At 44.7% G+C, this 27,253-nt stretch overlaps 1 protein-coding gene across 1 annotated transcript in view; it reads right to left on the bottom strand.

Moving 5' to 3' along the window:
* LOC112666858 (SREBF chaperone) overlaps positions 1-27,253 on the bottom strand; it is a 67,116-nt gene that overhangs the window by 17,538 nt on the left and 22,325 nt on the right. Inside the window, exons 2-3 of the mRNA XM_025458340.3 lie at positions 16,828-17,037; positions 4,151-4,280 (exon numbers count right to left, since the gene is read on the bottom strand). Coding sequence (XP_025314125.1) covers positions 4,151-4,280; positions 16,828-16,949 — 252 coding nt within the window. The 5' untranslated portion in view covers positions 16,950-17,037. The remainder of the gene's footprint in view (positions 1-4,150; positions 4,281-16,827; positions 17,038-27,253) is intronic.

The following is a 27,253-nucleotide window of genomic DNA, read 5'->3' as shown; positions in this document are numbered from 1 at the left end:
ATTCCAAAAACCAGGGCTCCTGGTTTCTTGTCATCCAGCCCTGGGCATGTACGGGGTGTAGCGTGGGGAAAGGGCAGGCTCAGGGGACCCACCTGGGTCCAACTTTTAGTGCTGGCCTCAGCTGTGTGCCTTGGCAATGGTGCCTATACTCTCCAAGCCCTAGTCCCTTCCTAGGGAGCAGGGATGGAACCCTAGAGCTCACATGTCACTGTGAGGACCAAACAAAACAACACACATAACCATCCAGCAAAGTGGCCAAAAACATGTCAGTTACGTGGAGCTACATCATCATGGCTTAAACCTACTGAAATTAGCTTTGCCATCCTCTGAAGATCAATCCCTCTGCTCCTTCCACACCCTAACCCTTCTCCTAAGCATGGGCACCTCCATCTCCAAGTTCAACATGACTGATCTCCTTACTGCCACTTTCCTCATGTCCTCACCTCTGGGGGACTGGCTTCCCACTGCCCAAAGTTGAAAGCCCACCGCCTCAGCTTCAACTAGGTCCCATCTACCTTATCACCTGTCATGCTCCAGGAAAAATACCTCACTTTACATTCCTGGCCTGCTAAATAAGTGGCACTGTTTCTCTGTTCAACAAGAAGCCTTTCTTCAGTATCTACTATGTGAAAATAGTGGGCTATGCACACTTGAATGGAACACGATTCCATTCGAACACAATTCCTATTAGGTGGAAATACAGAGCAGAGAGAAGCAGGGAGAAAGAGCTGGGGAAGGCTTCCTGGAAAGAATGGCATGTGAGCTCAGGCTAAAGGACTGCAGGCCTGGTGTGCCCCAGAGGTAATCCAAGCATATAAACTTTGGTCCTCCTCCAGAACTTTGGCCAGATCTGATCAATGACAATGACAACAGTGCCCAGGGACTACATGCCTTCATGTAATCCTCTGACAACTTATGATATAGATGTGATTATCATTTCCATTTTATGAATGCAGAAATGAGGGCACGAAAGTGTGAATTAACTTGCCTGAGGTTAAAGCTTGTGCAAAGTGGAAAGCCTCTACCATTTTTGCTTTGCTCTTCTCTTCCTCTGGGAAAAACATCCCTCTTTCCAGAAAGTTCCCCTCCCAACCCAACAAGGCCATTCGTTAGTGACTCCAACAGAAGGTGGGCCTGACTCAGAGCACCAGGACCCGGTAGAGAGGATCAGAGACCTCTCTGCAGGACCCACAAAGGTGAAACTGCACGGTATAGCTGGCATTCCACTGTGGGGACCCTATAGCAAAAGGGGAGGAAGAGATAGCCATCTCCAGCATATGAAATGACTTACAATTCCATAAAAACAAATCCACACAACTTCATTCAAAATGGGCAAAAACCTAAAGGAAGACATGCAAATACAATAAGCACTTGACATAATAAACCAAGGAAGGCAAATGAAGACCACAATGAGATTTCTCTATGTACCCATTAGAAAGCCCCCCTTTTTTTTTTTTTTTAAAGGTTTTATTTATTTATTCATCAGAGACAGAGAGAGAAAGGCAGAGGGAGAAGCAGGCTCCATGCAGGGAGCCTGGACATGGGACTCAATCCCGGGTCTCCAGGATCACACCCTGGGCTGAAGGCAGCGCTAAACCACTGAGCCACCCGGGCTGCCCTATCATATTTATTTTAAACTGACATCTTTGGGGTCCCTGGATGGCTCAGTGGTTGAGCGACTGCCTTTGGCTCAGGTCGTGATTCTGAGGTCCTGGGATTGAGTCCCGGATCGGCTCCCCACAGGAAGCCTACTTCTCTCTCTGCCTATGTCTCTGCCTCTCTCTGCATGTCTGTCTTGAATAAATAAAATCTTAAAAAAATAAAAATAGGGGGCACCTGGGTGGCTCAGCAGTTGGGCAGAGTGTGCCTTCAGCCCAGGGATCAAGTCCCACGTCGGGCTCCCTGAGGGAAGCCTGCTTCTCCCTCTATGTCTCTGCTTCTCTGTGTCTTTCATGAATAAATAAATACAATATTTAAAAACAAACAAACAGACATCTTTGTATTCTCTAACTAGACAGAGATCTCCCTGGAAGCTGTGGGGGTTCTAGGTGTCCTATCATCCTGCTAGGCACACGACACACATGCAATAAACATTTGATGAATACAGGAAGGAATGAGGGAATGAAGGATGTTCTGGTTCCGGGGTGGGCAGCAGGTACTTGTGTTGTGCTACCCAGTGCCTAAGCCTCCTGATTTTCCTTTGGAAATGGTCCTTTCTCATTCTCAGCCTCATGATGGAGACAACTAACTGATGAAGCCAGTCAACAAAGTACCCACCTTTGCCACAGGATTTGGGATGGAGACAGGCAAGTCACCTCACATAGCATCAACGTGGCACCCTCTCATCCTGCACCAGATTGAATACTGCAAGAATAAAGCACTGAAGCTGCTGAAGCTACTGTTAGGTAGGATCAAGAGGGGAGCTGACAGAGCGGAGAGGTGGGCTCCTTCTGAGACCCCAGCCATACTATGCCTGAGTTCTGGGACTTCCAAAGTTCCCTTCTGGCTTACTCTGGTTTGGGTGGAGTTTTCTGTTCCTTATAACTAAAGCAGTTCTTACCACTCCTGTTTTGCTGGCCTGAATTTTTATCATGGACTGTCAGTGGAGGTAAGATAATGGAACACCGACTGGATAACAGGTGGCCGCACTGAGGCCTTGAAGGGGTGGGGGCTCCAATGAGGAAGAGAGAAAACACAATCCTCTGACCACGGAGCCCTGAAGTTATTTGTACCCCTGCTCACTATCATCATCCCAGACCAAAGAAGGGCACTATGGAAGTTTAAAGAGCTTACAAACAAGTCTCCCCCCACTTGCCCCACCCCATAGCTGTATCACTAGACATCTCTCCTGTACTATCAGGCCCAATGAACTCCTGGAGTCATGAAACATCCACAAACACAGACTACCCTGCTGTGACCAGGAGCCATCAGTTTCACTATGTGGTATAACTGCATCAGGAAGTTAATGAAGATAAAAAGTGTGAACCAAGAAGGTCCCATGCTGAGCCAATGGTCAAGCTGGGACATGAAGTCACAGAGCTGGTTTCTGCCAGCAACAGATTGTGCTCCCTCTGACCTTCATGGACAGGGTCCTAGTAAGCCAATTAATGTACAGCTTAACACTCACCCAGCTTCCCAGCTAGGTCTCTCTCTGTTGAGCACCAGTTGGGCTAAGTTTATAACAAGGACCTGACCGTTACATTACCACAAAGAAAACAAAAAGGCTGTCAGAGAGAAGGCAAGAGAGGAAGAGCTCTGTTCTCTGAGCTTTGGTTTTCCTTCTCAACAATGGACTCAGCCCCAGCACAAATCCACAGGACCAAAGCACAGTGTGTGAAGGAAGGACACTTTACCCACTACCTGGCAGGTAAAAGCTTTAGAGATGGACTAATTGAGCTTTTAAGATTTCCAAATAATGAGTCCAGCATCACAGTGAGTGATATCTGAGACTCTGGATTGGAGCAACGGTTATTCCTTGGTGGACATCAGGGCTCAGCTCAGAGACAGTTAACTGAGAACAGTATGGTACAGAAGCAGCAGGGACCTGGGGTTCTGATGCAGCAATGACCCCATGTGTGCTAAAAAACAGAGGCCCTTCATCACTCTGGGCCCCACCTCCTTAACTGGAAAAGGAATTTAAAAAAACCCAAAACCTCAACACTTTTTACCTAACTGCACTCTGAGGAGAAAATCGGACCTAATCAATCTGAAAAAATTGGGTGCACACTGCAAACATTAGACAGTGTCAAGACTCCAATGACAGAACATTCTCTAGGGATGCTTCATGGTTCTCATGACCCACTGGGGCAAAAAGATGGCTTGTTTGCCAGAGCACTGCTTGGCCCTGGGCATGGTTGTGTGAGCAGCCCAGGTAGGCATCCAGACCCATGTGGCCACAGCTCTGACAACCAGAGATCCCACCCAGTTGTTGTAGGACAGTTGCACTTCTGTGTCATTTGGTGTTTCCCTTCAAAAAGGGTTACTCATTAGCTGTGTGACTAGGTATCTGTGGTGCCTTTGTAAAACCGGTTATGTATGTGTATTCACCAATCAGAAGCTGGCCACCTTCACTCTCACTCCCAGAACCCCTGCCTGGGCCCATCTCCACCCAACCCTTGGGGCTCTCCCCAGCCACACACTGAGCACCTACCCACTCTGGCCGCTCACTGGGCTCCCCTGGTTTGTGGTCAGGGGCCACAGGCGGGGGCGAGTAGTCCTTCACGGGAGTGGTGAACTCCACCGGTCCTGTCCCTGGCAGGGGCAGTTTCAGCAGTGGGCAGCTGGGATGAACAAGAAGGAGAGAAGGGTTAGGATATGGGCGGGAGCACCATCTGCGCCGAGATGAGTGATACAGGAGCCACCGCAGGTGCGCTGCGTTCTCCCTGCTGGGACTGTATGTGTGCGAAATACTGGAATCTGAAAACTGCAGAGCTAGAAAGACACTCAGAAGCCACCTAGATCAGAATTTTTCAAGCTCATTTTTAGTCACAGAAAGCTTACAAGGAAGTCCAATTCATAAAACAGACTGGTTGAGTATTTTTGAGATGTAACAAAGACAAGATGCAAAACAAAAACAAAAAACAAAAAAACAACGGAAAATAAAACTTCTCAAATTAGATGTAAGCAAGACTATAAAAAACAGGGGAAAAAATCTATAAAAATCCCAAGGATCCTGATGCATATTGCAGGGCAACAGCTCCGATTTAAAGAGACCACAAAAATCGTGTGTAACATGCTGAGGGTATGGTATGGTTTACACTCAGACCCACCATTTACAGGGGAAAAATATTGGCTTTATATCAAAAAGCTGGCAAACCAATATGCATTTTGTTTCATGTCTTACTTTTTAACAAAACTTGTTTTTGAGAATTAACTTTTATATAATACAATGCACAAATCTTAACTAATGAATTTTCCATATGCATACACCTGTGTAATTACTACCTATATCAAGCTATAGAACATTTTCCAGAATCTCGAAAGGCCTTTGTGAGCATCCCCCAAACTACTATCAGAACTTCTAGGGTCAGTCAAGTATCTGATTTCTTGATCTCAGCTCAGGTCTTGATCTCAGAGTTCTGAATTCAAGCCCTGCATTGGGCTCCACACTGGATGTGGAATCTACAATCAATCAATCGATCAATCTTGGGACACCTGGGTGGCTCAGCGGTTAAGCATCTGCTTTTGACTCAGGGCATGATCCTGGAGTCCTGGGATCAAGTCCCATATCAGGCTCCTGCATGGAACCTGCTTCTCCCTTTGCCTATGTCTCTGCCTCTCTCTCTGTGTCTCTCATGAATAAATAAAATCTTTGAAAAAAAATCCATCTTCTATCACCATAAATTAGTTTTGCTTTTTTTAATGGCTTATACGTGAAACCACCCATTCCATTTGTGTACTCTCTTATAACTGGCTTTTTTCACTTAAATTTTATCTGCTAGAACCATCCATACCAGTGGGTGCAGCAGATCACTCCCACAGATATGTGCTGTTCCACTGAATTATACTTTAGTGCATTTTTCCATTCTGCTGTCAAGGAATGTCTGGCTGTTTCCAGTTTCACTTATTAAGAATAAAGATATTATGGTCATTTTTACATGTGGCTTTGGTGGCCATAACCACTCATTTCTGTTGGGTGTGTTCCTAGAAGACAATTTCTGAACTGTAGGGTGTACATGTTCAGCTTCGTAAATACTACCAATTTTCCAAAGTACGTGTACAAATGTATGTTCCCACCAGTAGCATGACAGGAGTTTTAACTGCTCCAGATCCCACCTCTAGATACTGTCAGGCCAATTAATCGTAACTATGTAGAGGAGGAGGAGGCAGTGATGTCTCTCTATGGTTTCAATGTTCAACAATGTTGAAAATTCTTTTGCATACTTGTTGGCCATTTGGATGTATTCTGTCTCTTTTTTTTTTTTAAAGATTTATTTATTTATTTATGATAGGCATAGAGAGAAAGAGAGGCAGAAATTCAGGAGGGAGAAGCAGGCTCCATGCCGGGAGCCTGACACGGCACTCGATTCCGGGACTCCAGGATCGCGCCCTGGGCCAAAGGCAGGCGCCAAACCGCTGAGCCACCCAGGGATCCCCCTGGATGTATTCCCTTTTGTGAAGCCCCTCTTCAACTCTTTCGACCATTTTTCCCCCTAGATATGAGTACTGAGTCTTCTTCACAGCTACACATTTTCCTCCTAGTAGTACTACATTCACAGCACCCCATCAGACTTGGTGTATTGTGTTTCTGTTTCTGTCCTCAATTCAAGGTATTTCCTAATTTCCCTTCTGGTTTCTTGGCTCACTGGTTGTTTTAGAACGTATTATTTAACTTCCATTTATCTGTGGATTTTCCAGTTTTTCTCCTAGTATTTTTTGTTTCATCCTACTGTGATTGAGAAAGACATTTTATATGATTTTGGTCTTCTTTCATTTATTAAGACTTGCTTGTGGCCTAACACATGGTCTCTATCCTGGAGAATGTTCTATAAACACTTAGGAAGAATGTCAATCTCGGGCAGCCCGGGTGGCTCAGTGGTTTAGCGCCACCTTCAGCCCAGGGTGTGATCCTGGAGACCAGGGATCGAGTCCCACGTCGGGCTCCCTGCATGGAGCCTGCTTCTCCCTCTGCCTGTGTCTGTGCCTCTCTCTCTCTCTCATATGAATAAATAAAAACTAAAAAAAAAAAAAAAAAAAAAGAAGAAGAATGTCAATCTTGCCATTGCTGGGTGTTCTCTACATGTCTGTTAGGTCTAGCTAGTAGACAGTTTGTTCAAGTCCATCTTCTTATCATCTTTTTGGTTTTCGTAGCCAATACTGAAAGTGCAGTATTCAAATACCCAACTATAACTATGGATTTCTCAATTTCACATTTCAATTCTGCTCATTTTTGCTTCATATATTTTGGGGCTCTATTGTTAGGGGTGTGTGTGTGTGTGTGTGTGTGTGTGTGTGTGTGTTTATAACTGTCATGCATTCTTGCTGTATTAAAGCATTTTTTAAAATATTTAAAAAAATATTTAAGATTTTTTATTTATTTATTCGAGAGAGAGAGAGACAGAGACACAGGCAGAGGGAGAAGCAGGCTCCATGCAGGGAGGCCGACGTGGGACTCGATCCTGGGACTCCAGGATCATGCCCTGGACCAAAGGCAGGCGCTGAACCACTGACCCACCCAGGCATCCCAGTTTCAATACTATCTAAACACTGTCTCTATAGAACTCTGTCTCTCCTCTTTTGTACTGTTATTGCTACAGATTACAATTTATTTTTTTTAAGATTTATTTATTTACTTACGAGAGACACAGAAAGACAGAGGGAGAAACAGGCTCCTTGTAGGGAGCCCGATGTGGGACTCGATCCCAGATCCTGGGATCACGCCCTGAGCTGAAGGCAGATGCTCAACTGCTGAGCCACCTAGATGTCCTAAGGATTACAATTTGTACACTGAATGCCCATCACCAAATATTTAAAAATTATTGTTCAATGCACTTGCTTTTAACTCACAAAAGACAAAGATGTTACAAACCAAAGTATACAAGTCTGGTTACTTTTACTAGTGTTATTTTTAATGATGGTTTCAAAGTACTGTCTAGTATCCCTTTATTTCGGCCTGAAGGCTGAACAAATCCCCTCAGCTTTTATCTGGAAAGATCTCAATTTCTCCTTCATTACCAAAGAATCATTTTGTAGAATACAGGAATCTTGGTTGAGTTTTTTTTCATTCAAAACTTTAAATGTTATCCCATAGCCTTCTGGGCTCCATGGTTTCTGAGGAGAAGAAATAAGCTGTCACTCAAACTGACAGTCCCTTCTATATGAACAGTTGCTCTTCTCTTGCTGCTTTCAAAAGCTAAGGTTCAACTGTTTGAAGGCAGGTGTCAAGGGCTGACTCCAGACTTAGCTAAGGTTGTGCTATGGAAAGCTTTGTACAACACATGGGCTGAGCCCTGGGCTCTTGGTGTGCAGCACAGCCTTAGGACCCAGAGCTAATGCTGATGGGAAAGCAGGCAGTATTTTTACATCCACATTCACTTTCCACACTAGAGCTGCTCAAACACTGACTGAACTAAAGGCAGCTGGTTTCTCAAACGGTGATTTAAAACATCTGTGAAGGGCAGCCCGGGTGGCTCAGCAGTTTAGCGCCACCATCAGCCCAGGGCGTGATCCTGGAGACCCAGGATCAAGTCCCACGTAGGGCTTCCTGCATGGAGTCTGCTTCTCCCTCTGCCTGTGTCTCTGCCTCTCTCTCTCTCTCTGTGTGTCTCTCATGAATAAATAAATAAAATCTTAAAAAAAAAATCTGTGAATTCCAGGAATCTAAACACTGCAGCAGGAAAAGAAAGGACAGGATACTTCAGAGCATCCAACTTTCTTAGGATAAAGGCTCTTGGGAAAATGTCCACAGGCCTTGAAATCCTTCAAAAGGTTCCTAGTCCTTCTCCAACCTTGCCCTGGAGCCACACAATTGCTCTTTTGCTGCTGAGGCTCTGCTCCTACTGGAACATGCTTGCCCATGCTTTTCCTAGATAACTCATCTTTGAAGCCTCAGTTGTAGTACCACTTGCCCCCAGAAGTCTGTCCCTTTCCCCAAAGTGTGGTTTGGGAGCCCTCCTCCTGTGAGCTACCCAAGTGCCCCATACTCATCCCAACCTGGTTCTTATCACTGACAGTGAACCCGTTTCTGTCCCTGTACCAGTAATGGTTTCTCTCACTGAGTACCTATGGGCCAGGCACCAATCCCAATGCCTTCCATCTATTTGCACATTTAAAAGCCCTACCACAACCCAATGAAACACACAAAAACTATAGCTCACTAGGAAGTGACAAAACCAGTATGTCAACACAGGCAGTCTGGCACCAGAGTCTGTGCTCTTAACATCACACTCTAATACCTAGTATTGCATTTGTTTTGTTAAAAAAAAATTTAAACAACCATATATTCTTCTTAACATAGGCAAAGAAAAACACCAAAAAAAAAGACTCTACAAAATTACAAAATGCGAGGTCATAAACACCATCCATGGCTACCAAATTCTAGCCAAAAGGAAAGCTTGGAAGAAAAGTGTCAGGCAACTTTGAGAAGTAAAAACACTCACTTTTCCAAGGTTAGAAAACAGACTAGAGGAGCAGCCTAGGTGGCTTAGCGGTTTAGCGCCGCCTTCGGCCTAGGGTGTGATCCTGGAGTCCCAGGATCCAATCCCACGTCAGGCTCCCTGTATGGAGCCTGCTTCTCCCTCTGCCTGTGTCTCTGCCTCTCTCTCTCTCTCTCTCTCTCTCTGTCTCTCATGAATAAAAAAAAAAAAATCTTTAAAAAAAAAGAAAAAACAGACTAGAGACTTGTAAAGAATCTGGGGATTTCTACCACTACCCCCATGTTGCTTCCGCAAAACCCATTTCTAAGGCCAGATTATATCTTGGCTTACCCTGATCTTACAGGGGTAAAGGAAATTAACCAGGGCTCTAAACCTCCCCTGCCTTTCCTGTCTCAGCTCCACCCATCCAGCTGCTCAGGCCAAGCACTTTGATCTTGACTCCTTTTTTTCTCATACTCCACATCTGGTCCTCAGATAATCCTGAGGGTTCTACCTTCAAAATATAGCCAGACACTGCCACGTCTCACCTCCTCCAGGCCTTCTGCTTAAACTAAGCAATCATCAACTCTCACCTGGAGCAATGCACTAGCCCAGCAAGACTACTTCTACCTCTGGTATCACTTATCTCTTAATCAAGTATAGAACTGAAATCCCAGGGATCCCTGGGTGGCACAGCGGTTTAGCGCCTGCCTTTGGCCCAGGGCGCGATCCTGGAGACCCGGGATCGAATCCCACATCGGGCTCCCGGTGCATGGAGCCTGCTTCTCCTTCTGCCTATGTCTCTGCCTCTCTCTCTCTCTCTGTGTGTGACTATCATAAATAAATAAAAAATTAAAAAAAAAAAAAAAAAAAAAAAAGAACTGAAATCCCAAATCCCCACCACCACCCAGCCCACACACTTTCTGCTACCACACCTGTCCAGCCTGCTCCCCAAATGTGGCCATCCAACTCATCCCCAGAGAGGCTGCTGGTGCCCTCCCCTTACTTCCTCTGTTCTTCTGGGCATGCTGGCTCAATTTCCAACTGCTAGCACTTGCATCTCTTTCCCTGAAATTGTTCTATTGCTGTTGGAGGCCTCTCTCCCTAGGTTGTGGGAACTGATACTAGCTGGAGGCAGCCCTCAACCAGTGGTTGATGCTGTTGTATAGATCAGGGTTGGCAAACTACAGCCTATGGCCCATTTCTGTGTGGTCTGGGAGCTAAGAATGGTTTTTACATATTTAAAAGGCTATTTGTTTTTTTGATTGATTGTTTTTTTAAAATATTTTATTTATTTATTCATGAGAGACACAGAGAGAGAGAGAGGCAGAATCACAGGCAGAAGGAGAAGCAGGCTTCATGCAGGGAGCCCGACGTGGGACTCGATCCCAAGTCTCCAGGATCAGGCCCTGGGCTGAAGGCGGCGTTAAACCGCTGAACCACCCGGGCTGCCCCTTAAAAGGTTATTTGAAACAAATAAATGTGGGTGCCTGGGTGGCTCAGCCAGGTAAGTATCTGCCTTTGGCTCAGGTCATGATCCCAGGGTTCTGGGATGGAAACCCACATCAGCTACCTGCTCAGCAGGGAGCCTGCTTCTCCCTCTCCCTCTGCTCCTCCCTCCTGCTCGTGCTTTCTCTCTCTCTCTCAGATGGATAAATAAAATCTTAAAACAACAAAAAAAGGAATGCCTGGGTGGCTCAGTGGTTGAGCATCTCCCTTTAGCTCAGGTAGTGTTCTGCGGTCCTGGGATCAAGCCCTGCATCGGGCTCCGCAGAGGGAGCCTGCTTTTTCCTCCGCCTATGTCTTTGCATTTCTGTCTCTCATGAATAAATAAAATCTTTAAAAAACAAACAAACACAAAGAAAAATACATGACAGAGACCGTATGTGTCCTTACTATCTGGTGCTTAAGGGAAAGAGTCTGCTGATCCCCAGCACAGACTGTCCAACTCCCCCACATGCAGGTGGGGAGCTCTGAGATGGACGTCCTACATCGTTTCTCACCACTCCCCAGTGAGATTACACAGCTGCCTGCGGTGGGAACTTGCTGCCTGATACTCCTTCTTTCCCAGCTCACTGTTCCACCTTCTGCCAGTGCTCATTTCATCTCACACACAAGCTACATGTACTCAAATCCTTGTCTTAGGGGAGTACAAAACAAAACGCTCCCCCTGCCCTCCAAATGCCAACCAAATTCCTGCTTCTCCTTCAAGGCGATACTGCCTCTTTACTCCTCTGTCCTTAAGCAGGTAGGTACCTCTCCTCTGTGCTATGGCAGCAGGCTGATCCAGAGACCTGTACTCATCTGCATGATCAGATGAAAAATGTAGGTAGGGGACATGCCATTTTAGTTTCTGCATCCCCAATACTAGGCACGTGGAAGATGTTCAAGATTATTTATCTACCAGATGGTCCACACAAGGCTGCTTTCATGGGTATGCAATCCATATTGCCACACAGGACCCCATGCTGAGTCCCAGTGCTTGGGGTTTAATGTTCTTCAGTAGCAGTATGGAAATTCTTAATACATTTATCTTTAAACTTGTGTTTTGAAGTCCATTACAATGGAATGTGTGTTGAGGGTACAGGCTGTAGTTTCACCCATGGCCCCTCCTCCCTGGGACAGGTTCTTGACCACCACCAGCTCCTCTGCCCCCTCACATCCCAGGACCTGGCTTTGCCCTCCCTATACACATAGGGATATGCTGCTGCCCTCTGGTAGGCACCTGAATGTAAAAACGAGGAGGAGGGAGCTGGGGTCAGATGTGCACACTCTGTTGTGTCCTAGGGCAGGGTGAGGCATTGGCCATCCAGTAGCCCAGACTGGCAGCACCATAGCACATCTAGTGGGTTTTGGCTGGGGACTTTCACCCACTGACATGCAAGTATATTTAGGACCTTTAATGGTCCTTTCCCCTTCTTGACCAAGCAGCCCTGCACTGTCCTGTTGCTTGGGTCCCACAATTACGGGAATGCTCCTGGCTCTAGTCTTGTCCCTTTTCACTCCCAGTCATCAGGGACAGGGGTTCAGGAGATGCTGAAGACAAGATGGAAACAGCAGCCACAGAAATGACACTAGGAGATATCGCCTGAGGCACCTTTCTGGAGACATCAGGGTGGGAGAGGTTTTCTCTCTTCTCTTCTCAGGGGAAAATAGTACAAGACTAGGGATAGGGTAGTCAAACACTAGAAGGTGGTATTTCTGAAATCTCCTGCTTTCTTTTGTGTTTGAGGAAATCTTGGGTGGTAAAGGAGTCTTTGATCTCCCACAGGCATTTCAGAGCTTTTCCAGAGCTTGTTTGTGAAGCCAGGAGTAACTTTTGCTGGGGGGGCTCGGCTTTGGTATACTGGACAGGCCAGCATCCTGGAGCAGCTGTAGGAGCTGGTCCCTTGGGCTCTGAGGTGTAGGCTTCAGGGCAGAGCTCAGTAGTGCTTTGGGACTCATTCTCAGCTATCTAGCCTACCTCTTCAGAACACAGTTGCAGACAGGGCTTCAATTACTTAGATTTCTTTATTGTCCACGAAGAGAATATAAATGTGTTTAGAGCTGCCACACAGGCATAGAAAAAAGAAGCCTTTAACACAAGCCCCTGTGTGCACAACCCCCCAAGAAGCCATGGTGATCTGGGGAATTTCAAGATGTGGGCAGACTCGGGGAGAGGCTAACAGGCAGAAGTCACTGCACCAGAGATGTGCAGCCTTAGCCTGAAGGTACTGTCCCTCCAGAGAAAATGGAAGAGGAAAGGAGCCAAGCCTTCTCTGGAATACCCACACAGGCTGCATAATTACCATCCTTCATGAGGTTTAGAATGCCCTCGTTGTGATTTAACTTGCTCTCCAAGTTAAAATCATCGTCTTTGGCCATGAGCAACAGGTTGTAGAATCAAGAAGGGACCCAAAGACCTTCAGGCTAAGGTCTGACCTGCACACAGGCAGGCCAGTAGCCTGGCACCCAAGCAGTCTTTCTTCATCCCACGGTACACCCACCATACAACTCCGCCTGGGAGCAGCAGTGCCCTCCGCCTCACTGGGCTGCTGCTGGGGTGCACCTCAGGTGGCCTAACCTCTGGGAAATGTGAAGACACCTCTTGCCACAGTGCCTGTGTGCTACAAGTTTCATCAGCTCTCCCGAGGAAAGAGCATTCACTGACAAACAGAGCTGACAAACAGGTCTATGGCTCAGGTGGCTGCTAGGTCTGGACAGGGATATGGAGTGCAGGAATCCTTTGGGTTCAAGCTGCACAAGTACCTCATTCCAGGAACAATAAGATGTAAGCAACTAAGTAGAATGTGGATATCTAACAAAACTACTAAAAGCTGTCTGTGACCCACACTTGGTTTTCTGTAGGCAACCTGAGGTCTGAACAAAAGTGGGGAAGACCCTGCTCTGGACAGAGAACCTTCTCAGGTTAAAGAGGAGAGGAAGGCTTGTGCCCTAGGTCCCCAATATCTGGTCTCTTAGACAAAAAGGCCCAGAATCTGTGGATTCTCTGATATAAACTTTGTCATTTTAAGAGGCTGACAGGCTTCATTGATCTGGCCTTGGATAATTTTCCCTAAGCCAATCAGATTTTAAGAAAAGTTGTTAAAAAACTCCTTTGAGATGACACGACAAGATGCTGGTTTGAGAAAGTAAGCACACAGCACTAACGATGAGAGTACATAAGACTGGTTTTCCTCTTCAAAGAAAAACCTTGTGACTACAAAGACATGAGAAGACTGTAGTGCCATCAAAGAGGGCGGGACCAGAAGAGGCAGCAGGTTCTCAGTGGGGCTCCCCGGGACACTGCCCTCCCTGCCCCTCTGCTGAGTGAGCTGATGGCCATAGCCATATACAGGACAGGGGGAGAGGAAGATGGCACTTATTCTTCCTGCAGGGTTTGGCTCAGAGCTTCCCCCGCCACCACCCACCACCTCCCGCCGCCCTGAGAAGCCTCCCTGACATTGTCTCCTTTTGCACCAAGGCCAGGTCACAGCTGCTGGGCACAATATCCAATGGCCCTGCAACCGCCTGTTTCGGGCCCAGACCTGCTTCTGAGAAGGATGATATGTACACCACTGGTCTGGCACGGTGCCTGGCATAGATTATTGTCACCTTTATTAAAGTGCTATGAAACTCAACTTTGTGCTCTCTCAATTTCCATTACACAAAGCGACTGCCTCAAAAAGCCTCTATGCTCTCTGTCTAGGCACAGCCTGCTGGGCCCTGCTCCTGGCCCAAATCAGCTGAGACCATCTCTCTTAGGTTTCCTGTTCAGGGAGCAAACTCCTTGCAATTAAAGCTATTGGCACTATGTGGTATTCTTCAAAAAGTTCCCATCACTTTGCTGAAGTGGAGAAAGTACAGGGCTTTCCTCAAGGACCTGTTGGTTGAAACACCACTTACCACTTACCAGCTCTCCATGCTAGTTTCATCATCTTTAAAAAAACTAGGACATAACCACCCCCTCCAAGGATGTCAGGCATCAAACAGAACAGTATGTGTGAGGAGGAAGCACCTGAGGACCCAGGAAGCCAGGGGTCAGTGAAGACCTGTTTTCCGTGCCTTCCCAATGGCCCAGTCCTACCCTGAGCCTCGTCCACCCCTTTCCTGGGACTGATGTTCAGCCAGGAGCACCTGTGCGATATAAGGCAGGCTTGGCTGCATCTGGACTGTGCTGGAGGTTAAATATGGTTATCATCACATCTGTCTCTTCTTCCCTTCCAGCCCATTCTAATTCACCCTGAGTCAAGAAGGGATCCTCCAAACTTGAGACCTTAGCTATCTCCTAAGGTTTTCATACCAGAGGCCCTCACCAGAGGCCATTGGATGGTCATTAATCCAAGGACCATCTGTTCTGAAACACTTGTGTAACAGCAAATTATTCGTTCAAAGGTAAAGCCCAACTGCACCCAAGCAGCTGCTACATGTATCCCATATCCGAGGTTCAGGAAGCTGCCTGGTCTCAGCTGGCGACACCCACTCCCCAGAAGATGAATAGCAAACAGGAAACATCCTTTCCTTTTCCTGTAACTAGAGTTATCTTTGTGGAAGGAGAATCACAACTACCACCTCTCCAATTCAAACTGTCCACACAGCATACAAGTTTATTTCAAGGTACTCATCCATCAAGTATTTCTTACCACCTTCCCATGTGCTGAGGTGGGTACAAAGAGGCCACTGAGGAACTGAGAATGTAGTGGAGGGGAAGTTCAGTCCCCCCACCCTCAACAGAAGGCCATACCAGTGATAATAAACACGAGCATCTCCATGAGCTGCTGCTCTATAAATCAGAATAAAAGAGAAAACACTTTTAGCTGAGACACAGTAGAGTTTCAGGGATATTTTCAAGAAAGACAGTCTAGTGGTTCTGGGCACGTGATCCCAGGCCTGGAGACTCTGTTTGATATACAAATTCTTGGGCCTATCCCAGACCTAATGAATGAGAAACTCTGGGGGTAGGCCCAGCAGTCCGTGTTGTGCGGTGTCTCCAAGTGATTCTGTTGCTAGCTCAGGTTTGAGAACCACTGACTTATTACATATATCAGGCCTAGAAAAGTGTGATTTTGAAGGACAGAGATGACTTTTAAAAAGTATGATCTTGAGAGATTTTGAAAGATAATTAACTTAGAGAAAAAAACAAACGCAAGAGCAATATAATATATTATATTCTACTAATATATCTCCTATAGGATGTAGCCATGTCTTATCTTTTACAACACAATTTAGCAAAATTTAAACATCAGTACAAATACACTGAGCCAAAGCAAGGACGGTCAGGGTGACAGAGTGCCATGAGGGCAGGCACCAGAATCCCTAGGCCTAGACTGAAAGTCCAGTGTCCCTGCTTACTATGTAGATCACACAAGGCTCCAATCCTCCATTCTCCTTCAGTTAAATGGAAATATAACTGGACTGTTTCCCAAGATTATTATGAGGACTGATGAGATTAATTATATGCCTGAAGCACTCAGCAGGAAATTCTCGAGATACTCATCTTTCTTAGTCCTAATTAGAGAAGAACTTGGAAGTGTTAACAACTCAACAGTGAGCTCAGTCCTGAACCACCTCCTTCCAGCACTGAATACATCTAACAAACTTCAGATGTACAAAGAATGTGGAAACCAGAATGCTTTCCAGAGGCAAGGATAACACAGTGGGCTCTTTTCATGGCTGTTAGTGTTTTGGAGCCAAAAACGGCCGTCAGATAGCCTCTTACACCAAGCCTGCCCTTTTACAATGTCATCGTCGGCCATAGCCTCATGAAGTCCTCTAACAGACAGACAGACATGACCCAAAGGCAGCTACAGCAGGCACAACCACAGGCCCCAAGAATCAGCAAGAAGTCAGAAAGAGGCTCCTGGTGAACACAAGGAAATGACCAGAGAGCAGAGAACTTGGGTGAGCCTGCATGAGGGTGTCCAAAGAATTGTTCCAATGGATTTTGTTTTACAACACTTAAGTGCTGTCATCCAGGTACCAAAATGAAACTGTCAACTTTTGAGAAGGAATATTTAAAAATCATGCCTTTCAATTATCTTGCAGTTTCTTAGAAGCATCTAAACATTATTCTGAAATAGATTCCTAGTGACGTGGACAAATCTGCTGACTCTCTAAGTTGGGGGCAGCCTTGGCTCAGCAGCTCCAGTGAGCCTCCAGTTCCACTGTGTAAGAAGTATACACAGTCTGAGAGTTACAGAGTAGTCAGGATTAGGAAGCCTACTGTCCCAACACAGTGGCCCACCAAATCCAGGGCAACTCAGAAGAACCATACCAGCAGGCTAAGATGCAGAGCCCCGTGAAGAGGATGATAGGGATGGGGTAGGATGCGCAGAGCAGCCCATGGTTGTAGAAGGCCTGAGATATCTTCTCACGAAGCCTTTCAGTCAGGGTCATCCTCAGTTGAAGTCACCTTGCTGCCATCCCGGAAAGTGACCATGGATCAGCCTGGTGTGCGCTGGACAGCACCGACAGTGGACACCATCTGCAGGGAAAAAATTCAATGAGTGCTGGTTCTGCACCCTGGGGCTGCTGGGGAAGGCAGCTGTGATGTGTGGCTGGTGATGTGATTCAGGATGCCTACAGGCAAGATCTGGAGCCATCACACCCCCCCCCCAACACACACACACACACACACACACACACACACACACACACACCTCTCTGGTCAGCTCTTAGTTTCTGTGGGCAGTTTTTCAGTCTAACCAAAAAGGCCAAAAACTGCCCCTCCAGCACTGATAACACACTCTTAACCCTCTTCCATACAGACATTTTTTTTTCTTTTTTTCTTTTTAAGATTTGAGAGAGAGAGCAAGCATGCACATGAAAGAGAGAGAGCATGGGCGTGGGGAGGGATGGAGAGAGAAAAGCAGACTCCTCACCAAGCGGGGAGCCAGATGCAGGGCTCAATCCCTGTACCCCAGGATCGCAACCTGAGCTGAAGAGAGACACCTGATGAAGCCACCAGGCACCCCCATGCAGGCATTTTTCAAAGACCACTCCCTCAAGTGGGCACTGTTCCCACAGGTGGCACAAGAAAGCACACCTGAGTGACAGACATCCCTGTCAGCTGCTCCTTGATAGAGGGGCTTTCTGGGCCTCCTCCCCATCTTTCTCTGGGCACAGGCCAGATGGACAGAGATCCTTGGGGAAAGACTTTACACAGGGCTGATGCTTCAAAAAACACAGTCTTGCACAGTGTTTCATTGGTAAAGAATGTTCAGTGGAGTCAGCCTCTAACATACAAACAGCCAAAAAGCCCCGGCCTCTGACAGAAAACAAATTTCAGCATGGCAGCAGCATCAGGTGGAAGCTATTGTTCCTGAAGAGGTAGCTGTTCCAGGGACGCAACCATGCTGCAGCCTGCTCAGCACCTGTGTCCTTCATGGTGCAGAGGAGCCTCCTCTTTCCCTAGGATTGGGCCTGGACAGGCTGTCAGCCCAGATGCTCCTCCCTGACGTACACCAGGCCAGTTGGGCCTCTGTCCCTGGACTTGGACTTCTAAGAGAAAGAAGCAGGAAGTGGATGTAGTGGAGCTTATTCAACTCCAAGAGGTTCCTGCTCCCAAGATCATGGCTCCTCTGACGCCAGCCCTTTCTGAAGACAAGGCTCGGCAGCTTTTCCTTCAGCCTGTGAGCCATCCCATATCCTTCCAATAAATCCTCTTTCCGCTGGTGTCAGCCAAAAGTAACTTCTGTTGCTTCCAAGTAGAAAACCTTAAACCAATAAAATCAGAATAGAAAACTCTAGCAGAAGGCCCTGGAATCTAGAATTCCCTTCCTCACTGAACTTGCCAATATTACCCATATATAAACCCACTTTTCCTGCTCCATGTTGCTGTTTTCTTTGGTCTGTGTTACAGGGAACGTGCCGGGACTTTTGTCTTGGCTTGATCAGGCTCACTGATGGAAACCTAGGCCAAAGAAGAAACTCTTCAGCAGCATCAAGACCAGAAAGAAGCAAAAGGAGTCACAGCACAGCCAATTCACAGATGTATGTATGGCTACCACTCCTTCTACCACCTTCCTGGAAACACAAGCATTCAGTGCATATGCAATTTTCTGGTCCAGCAGCCTACTAAGGAAACACAAAGAACCCTCTGGGGGTCAACTCAACAGGCTACTGACAGAGGAGCCAGCAGGTGGCAGGTCCAGCCAGCATAGGAGTTTGTGGCAGCTCAACCATTCATAAGGCTTGCCCAGAGCATGGCAGGTTAAAGAGGTCTCTAGTAGAGCACCCACAGCGGGCAACCCGCAATAGTGCTCCACCCAAAGTACACAAGGACTCTGGGAGGCAATGTTTCTGCTCCTGTGCCCTGGCTCTCCATCCTGCCCCAGGGGTGTGGGTAGGGAAACAAACACTAATGAGATGTACACCTGCAGGGAGAGAGACACTATCACAAGGATCCCTGAAGACTGAGGCCATAAACCAACTGTGCCTCTTCCAAGCTCAGTCCTCTGACAAGTCTCACAACATTTCCTTTAAGTGTTGCAAAACTAAGCCCTCCAGAAAATTGATTTTGTAATCCCAATCTCCTTCTCTACCTCCTCTGCACACACACTGGCAATACAGGAGGGGGAGGAGCCCCACCTTTGTAGTCCAGCTCTTATAAGTGGAACTAAGGAGAGGAGAAAAGAACTAACTTGCGGTTTGCAGCAAGCACAACTTTTTCTGACATGATCTTAATTTCAGCTTCCTCTGATCTTAATATTATCAGTTATACTAATTAATATTAACAGCACCTGGAAAACAAAGCAAAAAAAAATCCCAAATTCTAGTTTATTACACAATCAACCCACCTGAACCGTCCAAAAGGAGACATTATTTATCTCTACTGTACACATTTTACTGCGAAGCTACTCCAAAGCAAAATTTACACAACTTAATCCAAAAACCTGTTTTTCTTACATTGCCCCATACTTATAGGTTTCTTCAGATCAAAATCTACAGCTCTGCTTCCTGAATTTAAAGAGACACAACAGGGCAGCCCAGGTGGCTCAGTGGTTTTAGCGCCACCTTCAGCCCAGGGTGTGATCCTGGAGACCCAGGATTGAGTCCCACGTCAGGCTCCCTGCATGGAGCCTGCTTCTTCCTCTGCCTGTGTCTCTGCCTCTCTCTCTGTCTCTCATGAATAAGTAAGAAAAATATTTAAAAAAAAAATAAAAAGACACAACATGTGAAAAGGATGAAGGCCTGGGAGGCCTAAGTGGACATTACATAAAAATGTAGATAATCCTGCCACCTGCCTTTGTGGGAGACCCCATTATAAGCAAAAGCAAAGAAGAGGGGATCCCTGGGTGGCTCAGCAGTTTAGCACCTGCCTTTGGCCCAGGGCACGATCCTGAAGTCCCGGGATAGAGTCCCACATTGGGCTCCCGGCATGGATCCTGCTTCTCCCTCTGCCTGTGACACACACTGCCTCTCTCTCTCTCTATGTCTATCATAAATAAATAAATAATTCTTAAAAAAAAAAAAAAAAGCAAAGAAGATTGTTACTAGACACCTAAATTATTGACCTGCCCACATAAAGAAAAAAACTCCTAGAACCAGTCAGAACAGCCTGAGGAATTCTATAGAGGACAAGCCCAGATCAAACCAGACACTCTGGCTCAGAAAATAAAGGGCACTAGGAATGGAATGTGTCTGTGAGGAGAAACTAAGGAGGCGGCTCATCCTACTTTGTCATCAGCTTGCTTGAGGTGCCCACAGTTCTGAATCAGCCTCAGATGAGAAAATACATAAAATACATACAAAACTTCAGAAAAATCCAAATATATACAACATATTATCATAAGACTTAAAAAAAAGAAAAAAAAAAGACTTAAAAAAAAAGAGATTATCTTTTTGTGCCTATATTCACCAAACATTCAACATTTAAAATCCTCTTCAACCGGATGCCTGGGCGGCTCAGTGGTTGAGCATCCGCCTTCAGCTCACGGCGGGAACCTGGAGTTCTGGAATCCTATGGAGCCTGCTTCTCTTCCCTTGCCTATGTCTTTGCTTCTCTCTCTGTCTCTCTCATAAATAAATAAAATCTTATAAAAATAAAATAAAATTCTCTTCAACCACCTCACACATATTAAGAATCAATCAAGAAAAATAAATGTGCCAAAGACACAACAGAGGTGGGGCGGGAACAGGAAAAAAGAGGTAAAAAAACTATATAGACTACAGGCTCTGTCCCACAGCTTTCCAGGATCATTTGTTGAAAATACTCACCATCTACCCCAAGGTTCAGCCGCAATGGACCTATCATGCTTGTTTTTTTTTTTTTTTTTTTTTAAGATTTTATTTATTTATTCATGAGAGACACAGAGTGACAAGAGAGGCAGAGACACAGGCATAGGGAGAAGCAGGCTCCATGCAGGGAGCCTGACGTGGGACTTGATCCCGGGTCTTCAGGATCATGCCCTGGGCCAAAGACGGTGCTAAACTGCTGAGCCACCTGGGCTGCCCTCATGCTTGTTTTTAACCACAAAGTTTACTGACTATCCCATTTCTTTGGAATAAATGCCTAGAAGTGAAACTGCTAAGTAGTATGGTATGTTGACGTTTTCTAAGAAACTGCCAAAATATTTTCTAGAGTGCCTGTACCATTTTATATTGCCATCAGCAGCATATGATGTTCTGTTTCTTCTCATCTGCCATCATTTGGTATTTCCACTATTTTTTATTTTGGCTGTGCTAACAGGTGTGTACTGATAATTAACAGGGTCTTAAACTGTACTTCCCTAATGACTAGTTGATACTGAACATGTGCATGTCTGCCACCTGTCTGTGTATGCCTTAACATGTTACATACATGAGATCATGTCATTTGGAAGTAGAGTTAGTTTAACTGCTTCTTTTCTAATCTGGATACTTCTTTTTGTTTTTCTTATAAAACTGTCTTGGCTAGAACTTCCAGTACAATGTTGAACTGCAGTGGTTAGAATGAATCCTCAACTTATTCCTGAGTTTAGGAAGAGAACATTCAGTCTTTCACCATTAAATATGGTATTACACGGAAGTTTTTCATAGATGCCTTTACCAAGCTAAGAGAGATCCCTTCTATTCCTAGTTAAAGGTTTGTTTGTTTGTATTTTGGAGAGTTTTTTGGGGGGAGGGGGCACACAAAGGGAGAGGGAGAGAGAGAATCTGACGCAGGTTCCATGCTCAGTGCAGAGCCCAATGTGGGGCTTGATCTCACAACCCCAGGATCATGACCTGAGCCGAAATCAAGAGTCAGATGCTTAACTGACTGATGCATCCAGGCATCCTAAGAGTTTTTATTTTTAATTAGTTTTACTTTTCAAGTGGGAAATTTTAAAATCAACTCAATTTCTTTCCCTGTTTCCTGCTATTCAGATTTTCTATTTCTTCTTGGGGCACCTGGGTAGCTCAGTCAGTTAAGTGTCCTACTCTTGTTTTCAACCCAGGTCATGATCTCAGGGTTGTGAAATCAAGCCCTGCATCAGGCTCTGTGCTGGGCGTGGAGCCTGCTGGGGATTCTCTCTCTTCCTTTCCCTCTGCTGCTCTTTGTTCAAGACCCCTCTTCTCTCTCCCTCCCTAAAAAAAGAGGGAAAAATTTCTAATTTTTTTTAAATTTTTTTTTTTAAATTTATGATAGGCACACAGTGAGAGAGAGAGAGAGGCAGAGACATAGGCAGAGGGAGAAGCAGGCTCCATGTACCGGGAGCCCGACGTGGGATTCGATCCCGGGTCTCCAGGATCGCGCCCTGGGCCAAAGGCAGGCGCTAAACCGCTGCGCCACCCAGGGATCCCGGAAAAATTTCTAATCTTATTTATTTTAGACAAAAAGATCAAGGGAGGGGGGGAGGCACCCCTCTAGATCTTCTCTAGTAAGTTTTCTTAGTTTGTATGTTTCTTAGTTTGTATGACCTGTCTGTTTCATCTAAGCTAATTTACCAGTATCATATTTACTGTTCATAGCATTTCTTTACAATCATTTCTGTTTAGGTAATTTCCCTACTTTCATCAATAATGCTAGCAATCTGGAGCACCTGGGTGGCTCAGTGGTTGAGTGTCTGCCTCTGGCTCAGGTCGTGATCCTGGAGTCCTGGGATCGAGTCCCTCTGCCTGTGTCTCTGCCTCTCTGTATCTCTCAAGAATAAATAAAGTCTTAAAAAAAATAATTCCAGTAATCTGAATCTTATTTTCTTGGTCATTCTGGCTAAAGGCTTGCCAATTTTGTTGATCTTTTAAAAGAATCAATTTTGGGTTTGTTTCTACTCTAGTCTTTATTCTTTTCTTCCTTCTGTTTGCCTTGGGTTTATTGTGTTCTTCCTGTTCTAGTTTCTGAAAGCAGTTAATCGCTGAGGTTACTGACTTGGTATCTTCCTTCTTTCTTCATACAAGCATTTACAGCTATAAATCTCTCTCCAAATACTTTAGCTGCATCCCATAAGTTGCCATATGTTGTGATTTTTGTTTTCTCGTTTCTCTTGTGCCTTCTTCTTTGATCCATGGGGTATTCAGGAATTGCTGAGACTTCCTTATATTCTTTTGATAGGAGTCTCTGTATGATATCTTTCTTAAAAAGATTTTTAGAATTTATTCATGAAAGACAGAGAGAGAGAGAGAGAGAGAGGCAGAGACACAGGCAGAGAGAGAAGCAGGCTCCATGCAGGGAGCCCGATGTGGGACTCGATCCCAGGTCTCCAGGATTAGGCCTCTGGCCGAAGGCGGCGCTAAACCACTGAGCCACCCAGGCGTCCCTGATATGTTGTTTAGAAATATTTTCTCCAACTCTGTAGCTTTTCCCACTCCCACTCTTTTTAATTCTTTCCACAAACACTTTGACAGAGTCAAAGTTTCTAATTTCGATGAAGTCTAATTTACCCATTTTTTTCTTTTATGGATCTTGCTTTACTTATCATCTATAAAATTCCTTTCACCAAGCTGTACTTCTGAAAATTTTCTGATGTTTTCCTCCTAACACTTTTTATACTTTTACATCTGAATCTATGACCATTTGAGTTACTTTTTGTATGAGATGTGAAGCATAGAAAAAAAAAAAAAAGTGTGAAGCATAGGCCTAGGTTTGTTCTTTTTCCACCCCCTCTATGGATATCGAATCGTTCCAGCACCAACTGTTGAAAGACCACCCTTCCTCCACTGAATTGCTTTGGCACATCTTAGTCTATTTGAGCTTCTGTAACAAAAATACCATGCACTGGGTGACTTAAACAACATAACATTTATCTTTCACAGTTCTGGAAGCTGGGAAATCAAAGATCAATGACCCTAGCTATTACATTTCTGGGGAGTGTCCACTTCCTGGTTCACAGATGGCCATATTCTCACTGTGTCCTCACATGGCAGAAAGGAGAATCAGAGCTCTCTGGGGTCCCTTTTATGAGGGCATGGATCCCATTCATGAGGGTCCAATCCCCATGGTCTAATCACCTCCCAAAGTTCCCCACTTTCTAGTAGCAGCCCACTGGGCTTAAGATTTTAACATGTGAATTTTGGGGAGTTACAAACATTCAGTCAAAAAGCAGTTGGCTCTACTTGCATGGATCTATTTCTGGGTTTCCTATTCTGTTCCTGTGATTTCCATGTCTATCTCTCCCCACCAATACTACAGTCTTGATTACTACAGCTATAAAATAAGCCCTGAAATAGGTACTGTGATTCCTCCCATTTAAAACTGTTTTATCTAAAGTTTTTTTTTTTGGTGGATTCCTTGGGATTTCTAAATGGATATGTCATCTGCAAATTTCTTCCTTTCCATAATTTCCTCCAACAGTTTTCTGTACCACTCCATCACCTCTCTTTTTGGGATTTCGGTAATATGAAAGCTAAGCTCTGTGTTATTGTTCCATAACTCCCTACAGCTCTGTGTACTCTTCTTCAGTTTAATTCCTGCTAGGTTGGATTGGTTCATTCTCACTGCTCTGTCTTCAAGTTAACAGACTCTTCAGTTACCTCCACTCTGTTACTGAGGCCATTTGATAAATTTTTAATTTAGCTTAAGTTGTAAATTTTCCAACCTTAAATATCTAATTTTCCATTTGTTTCAAGAGCGTTCACTCTTACTTCTTAAAAAGAGGTTTTAATTATATATATATATATATATTTTTTAAACATTTTTATTTATTTATGATAGTCACAGAGAGAGAGAGGCAGAGACATAGGCAGAGGGAGAAGCAGGCTCCATGCACTGAGAGCCCGACGTGGGATTCGATCCCGGGTCTCCAGGATCACGCCCTGGGGCAAAGGCAGGCGCCAAACCGCTGCGCCACCCAGGGATCCCATTTATTATATTTTAACTATACTTTCTACCTTAAAGTTTTTGATAATCCTAATACCTATATCGTGTCATAGTTACCATCTGTTGACTGTCCTTTCCCCTTAGGACACAGTAAGATTTTCCTCATTCTTCATATGTGGAGCAATTTTCAATTTCTGGATATTATGCTATGTTTATCTGAATCTTGTTTAGGTGAAATGGAAAATGTTGGATTTTTGTTCATTTTAACAATTATTAACTTGATTAGGTCCAATTCCACAAGTTCCTATCCATCTTTTGTAGGCTGTGATCCAATGTAAGTGTAGTTTTCACAGCTCTTGTAGTACTATTTTGATCTGTCCCAGGCACATCATGCAGTGGCAGCAGAGGACTTGGGCAGTAGTCTACTCCACAGTTGAGTCTTAAAGGCTCTTGGTATGCTGTTTAGGGTCAGATACATGCATGCTATTTCAGAGGAGATCCTAGGAGTTCATACATAATACTCTGGGTTTCCTTTGTTGAGTTACTTCCTCTCTGCAATCTTCCTGACACCTTCCAGTGCACAGGGGCTCCTTTCCCAGTCTTCTGGCTAGAAAGGAAAGCTTAGTTTCTCTGTTGAGCACCTCCCACAGCAGTGACTGCCTCTAGGGTAAAGTGGTGAGAGGAGAGAGAAAAAAAAAAAAATTAAGTGAATCTCTCCATGCTCTTGGGACCATAATCTCTCCAAATAAAAGGATTCCTCTCCCATCTGGCTGCCAATGTCACTACTGCCTCCACTGCTACAGAATTTCATGTGGGCCAGGGCAGGAGAAAGGGGAGAAGCATGGGGAAGCAATCAAAAAACAAGAGCTTCTCTTCCTCCATCTCTACTCCCTAACCCATAGGAATACCCTTTCCTACTCCCAAGACTAGAAAGAGAAGGGTTCTCTTGAACCTTCTTCTGTCTACACCCAGTGCCCAGTTCCCAGTATTTTGCTACCTTTGAGTCCATGCTCGAATGTCCATCTGCTATCATTTATCTTTCAGGGTACTCAGCTGATCCATGCAGTCAGTCCAGGGATTTTATTTGTATTCAGTCAGAGACAAAGGGTAGAATGTGCTTACCACATCTTGACCAGAATCAGAACCTTTTCATTTCTTGATGTAAATATTTTCCTAAATTCCTGGATTTTTTTGCCATTAAAGAAACTTAATGGCTATCCTACCCATTAGCACCTTTCTGTAATCATATCATCCTTCCATTGAGAGAAGTATACAATGCATATACTTTTTACAAGTTTAACAAGTTTTCCACACAGAATATGTGTTATTTTTACAGTCTGAAATAATGAAATAAGGGTTATAGGCAAAAAATGCACATCAGGAGAATGGAAGGAAATGTTAATACTGGTTGTTCATCTTCATGTGGTTATGAGATATGTGAAGAGATATTTTAAGTCAACTTTCTGTACTTTTACATTTTTTATGAGTACTGCCTTTTTTATTTTAAATAAAATCTTTAAATTTAGCATAAAATATTGCAGAAAAGTATACAAATTTTATAAGCATACAGTTCCATGAAATTAAACACAACCATTTAACCTAAACATCACTCACATCAAGAATTAAGAGCATTACCCCAAAGTTCTCCATTACCAGTCACAATAGTGATTGCTTTTCCGTTGTAAAAGTTGTACATGCGGATTTATATTTAAATAGTACCAGAATGTATTTCTGATTTTAGTTACTGTGATGCTTATCTCTTTATATATTGTCAACATTTATGTTTACTTCTTAAATTGTTTTTAAAAATCTGTACATTTTGTATAGGTTGCTTCTAAAACACAATAACCATTTAAAAAGCATTTGGAGGGGGTGTCTGGGTGACTCAGTAGGTTAAGCGGTTAAGTATCTGCCTTCAGCTCAGGTTATAATCACAGGGTCCTGGGATCAAGCCAAGAGTCTGTATCCCTGCTCATTGCGGAACCTGCTTCTACCTCTCCATCTGCCGTTCCCCTTGCTTATTCTCTCTTGCTCTCTCTCTCTGTCAAATAAATAAATAGCACTTAGAGGGGTGCCTGGATGGCTCAGCCAGTTAAGCATCTGACTCTTAAAAATTTTTTTAATTTAATTCAATTTAGTTAATGTATAGTCTATTATTAGACTCAGGGGTAGAATTCAATGATTCATCAATTGCATATAACACCCAGTGCTCATTATATCAGTGCCCTCCTTAATGTCCATCACCCGGTTACCCCATCCCCCCACCAACCTCTCCTCCAACAATCCTCAGTTTGTTTCCTAGATTAATACTCTCCTGGTTTGCCTCCCTCTCTGTTCTCAACTTATTTTACTTTTCCTTCCCTTCCCCTATGTTCATCTGTTTTATTTTTTTGATCTCAAAGTGTGAGTTGCTGGGTGTGGAGTCCACTTGAAAAAACAAAAAGATAAAAAGCATTTGGAATATCTGATGATACAATTGTCATTC

Source organism: Canis lupus, chromosome 20 (assembly GCF_003254725.2).
Source record: "Canis lupus dingo isolate Sandy chromosome 20, ASM325472v2, whole genome shotgun sequence".
NCBI classification, from domain to species: domain Eukaryota; kingdom Metazoa; phylum Chordata; class Mammalia; order Carnivora; family Canidae; genus Canis; species Canis lupus.
The sequence above is the reverse complement of the archived record's forward strand: the minus strand, read 5'-3'. Positions and strand labels throughout refer to the sequence as shown.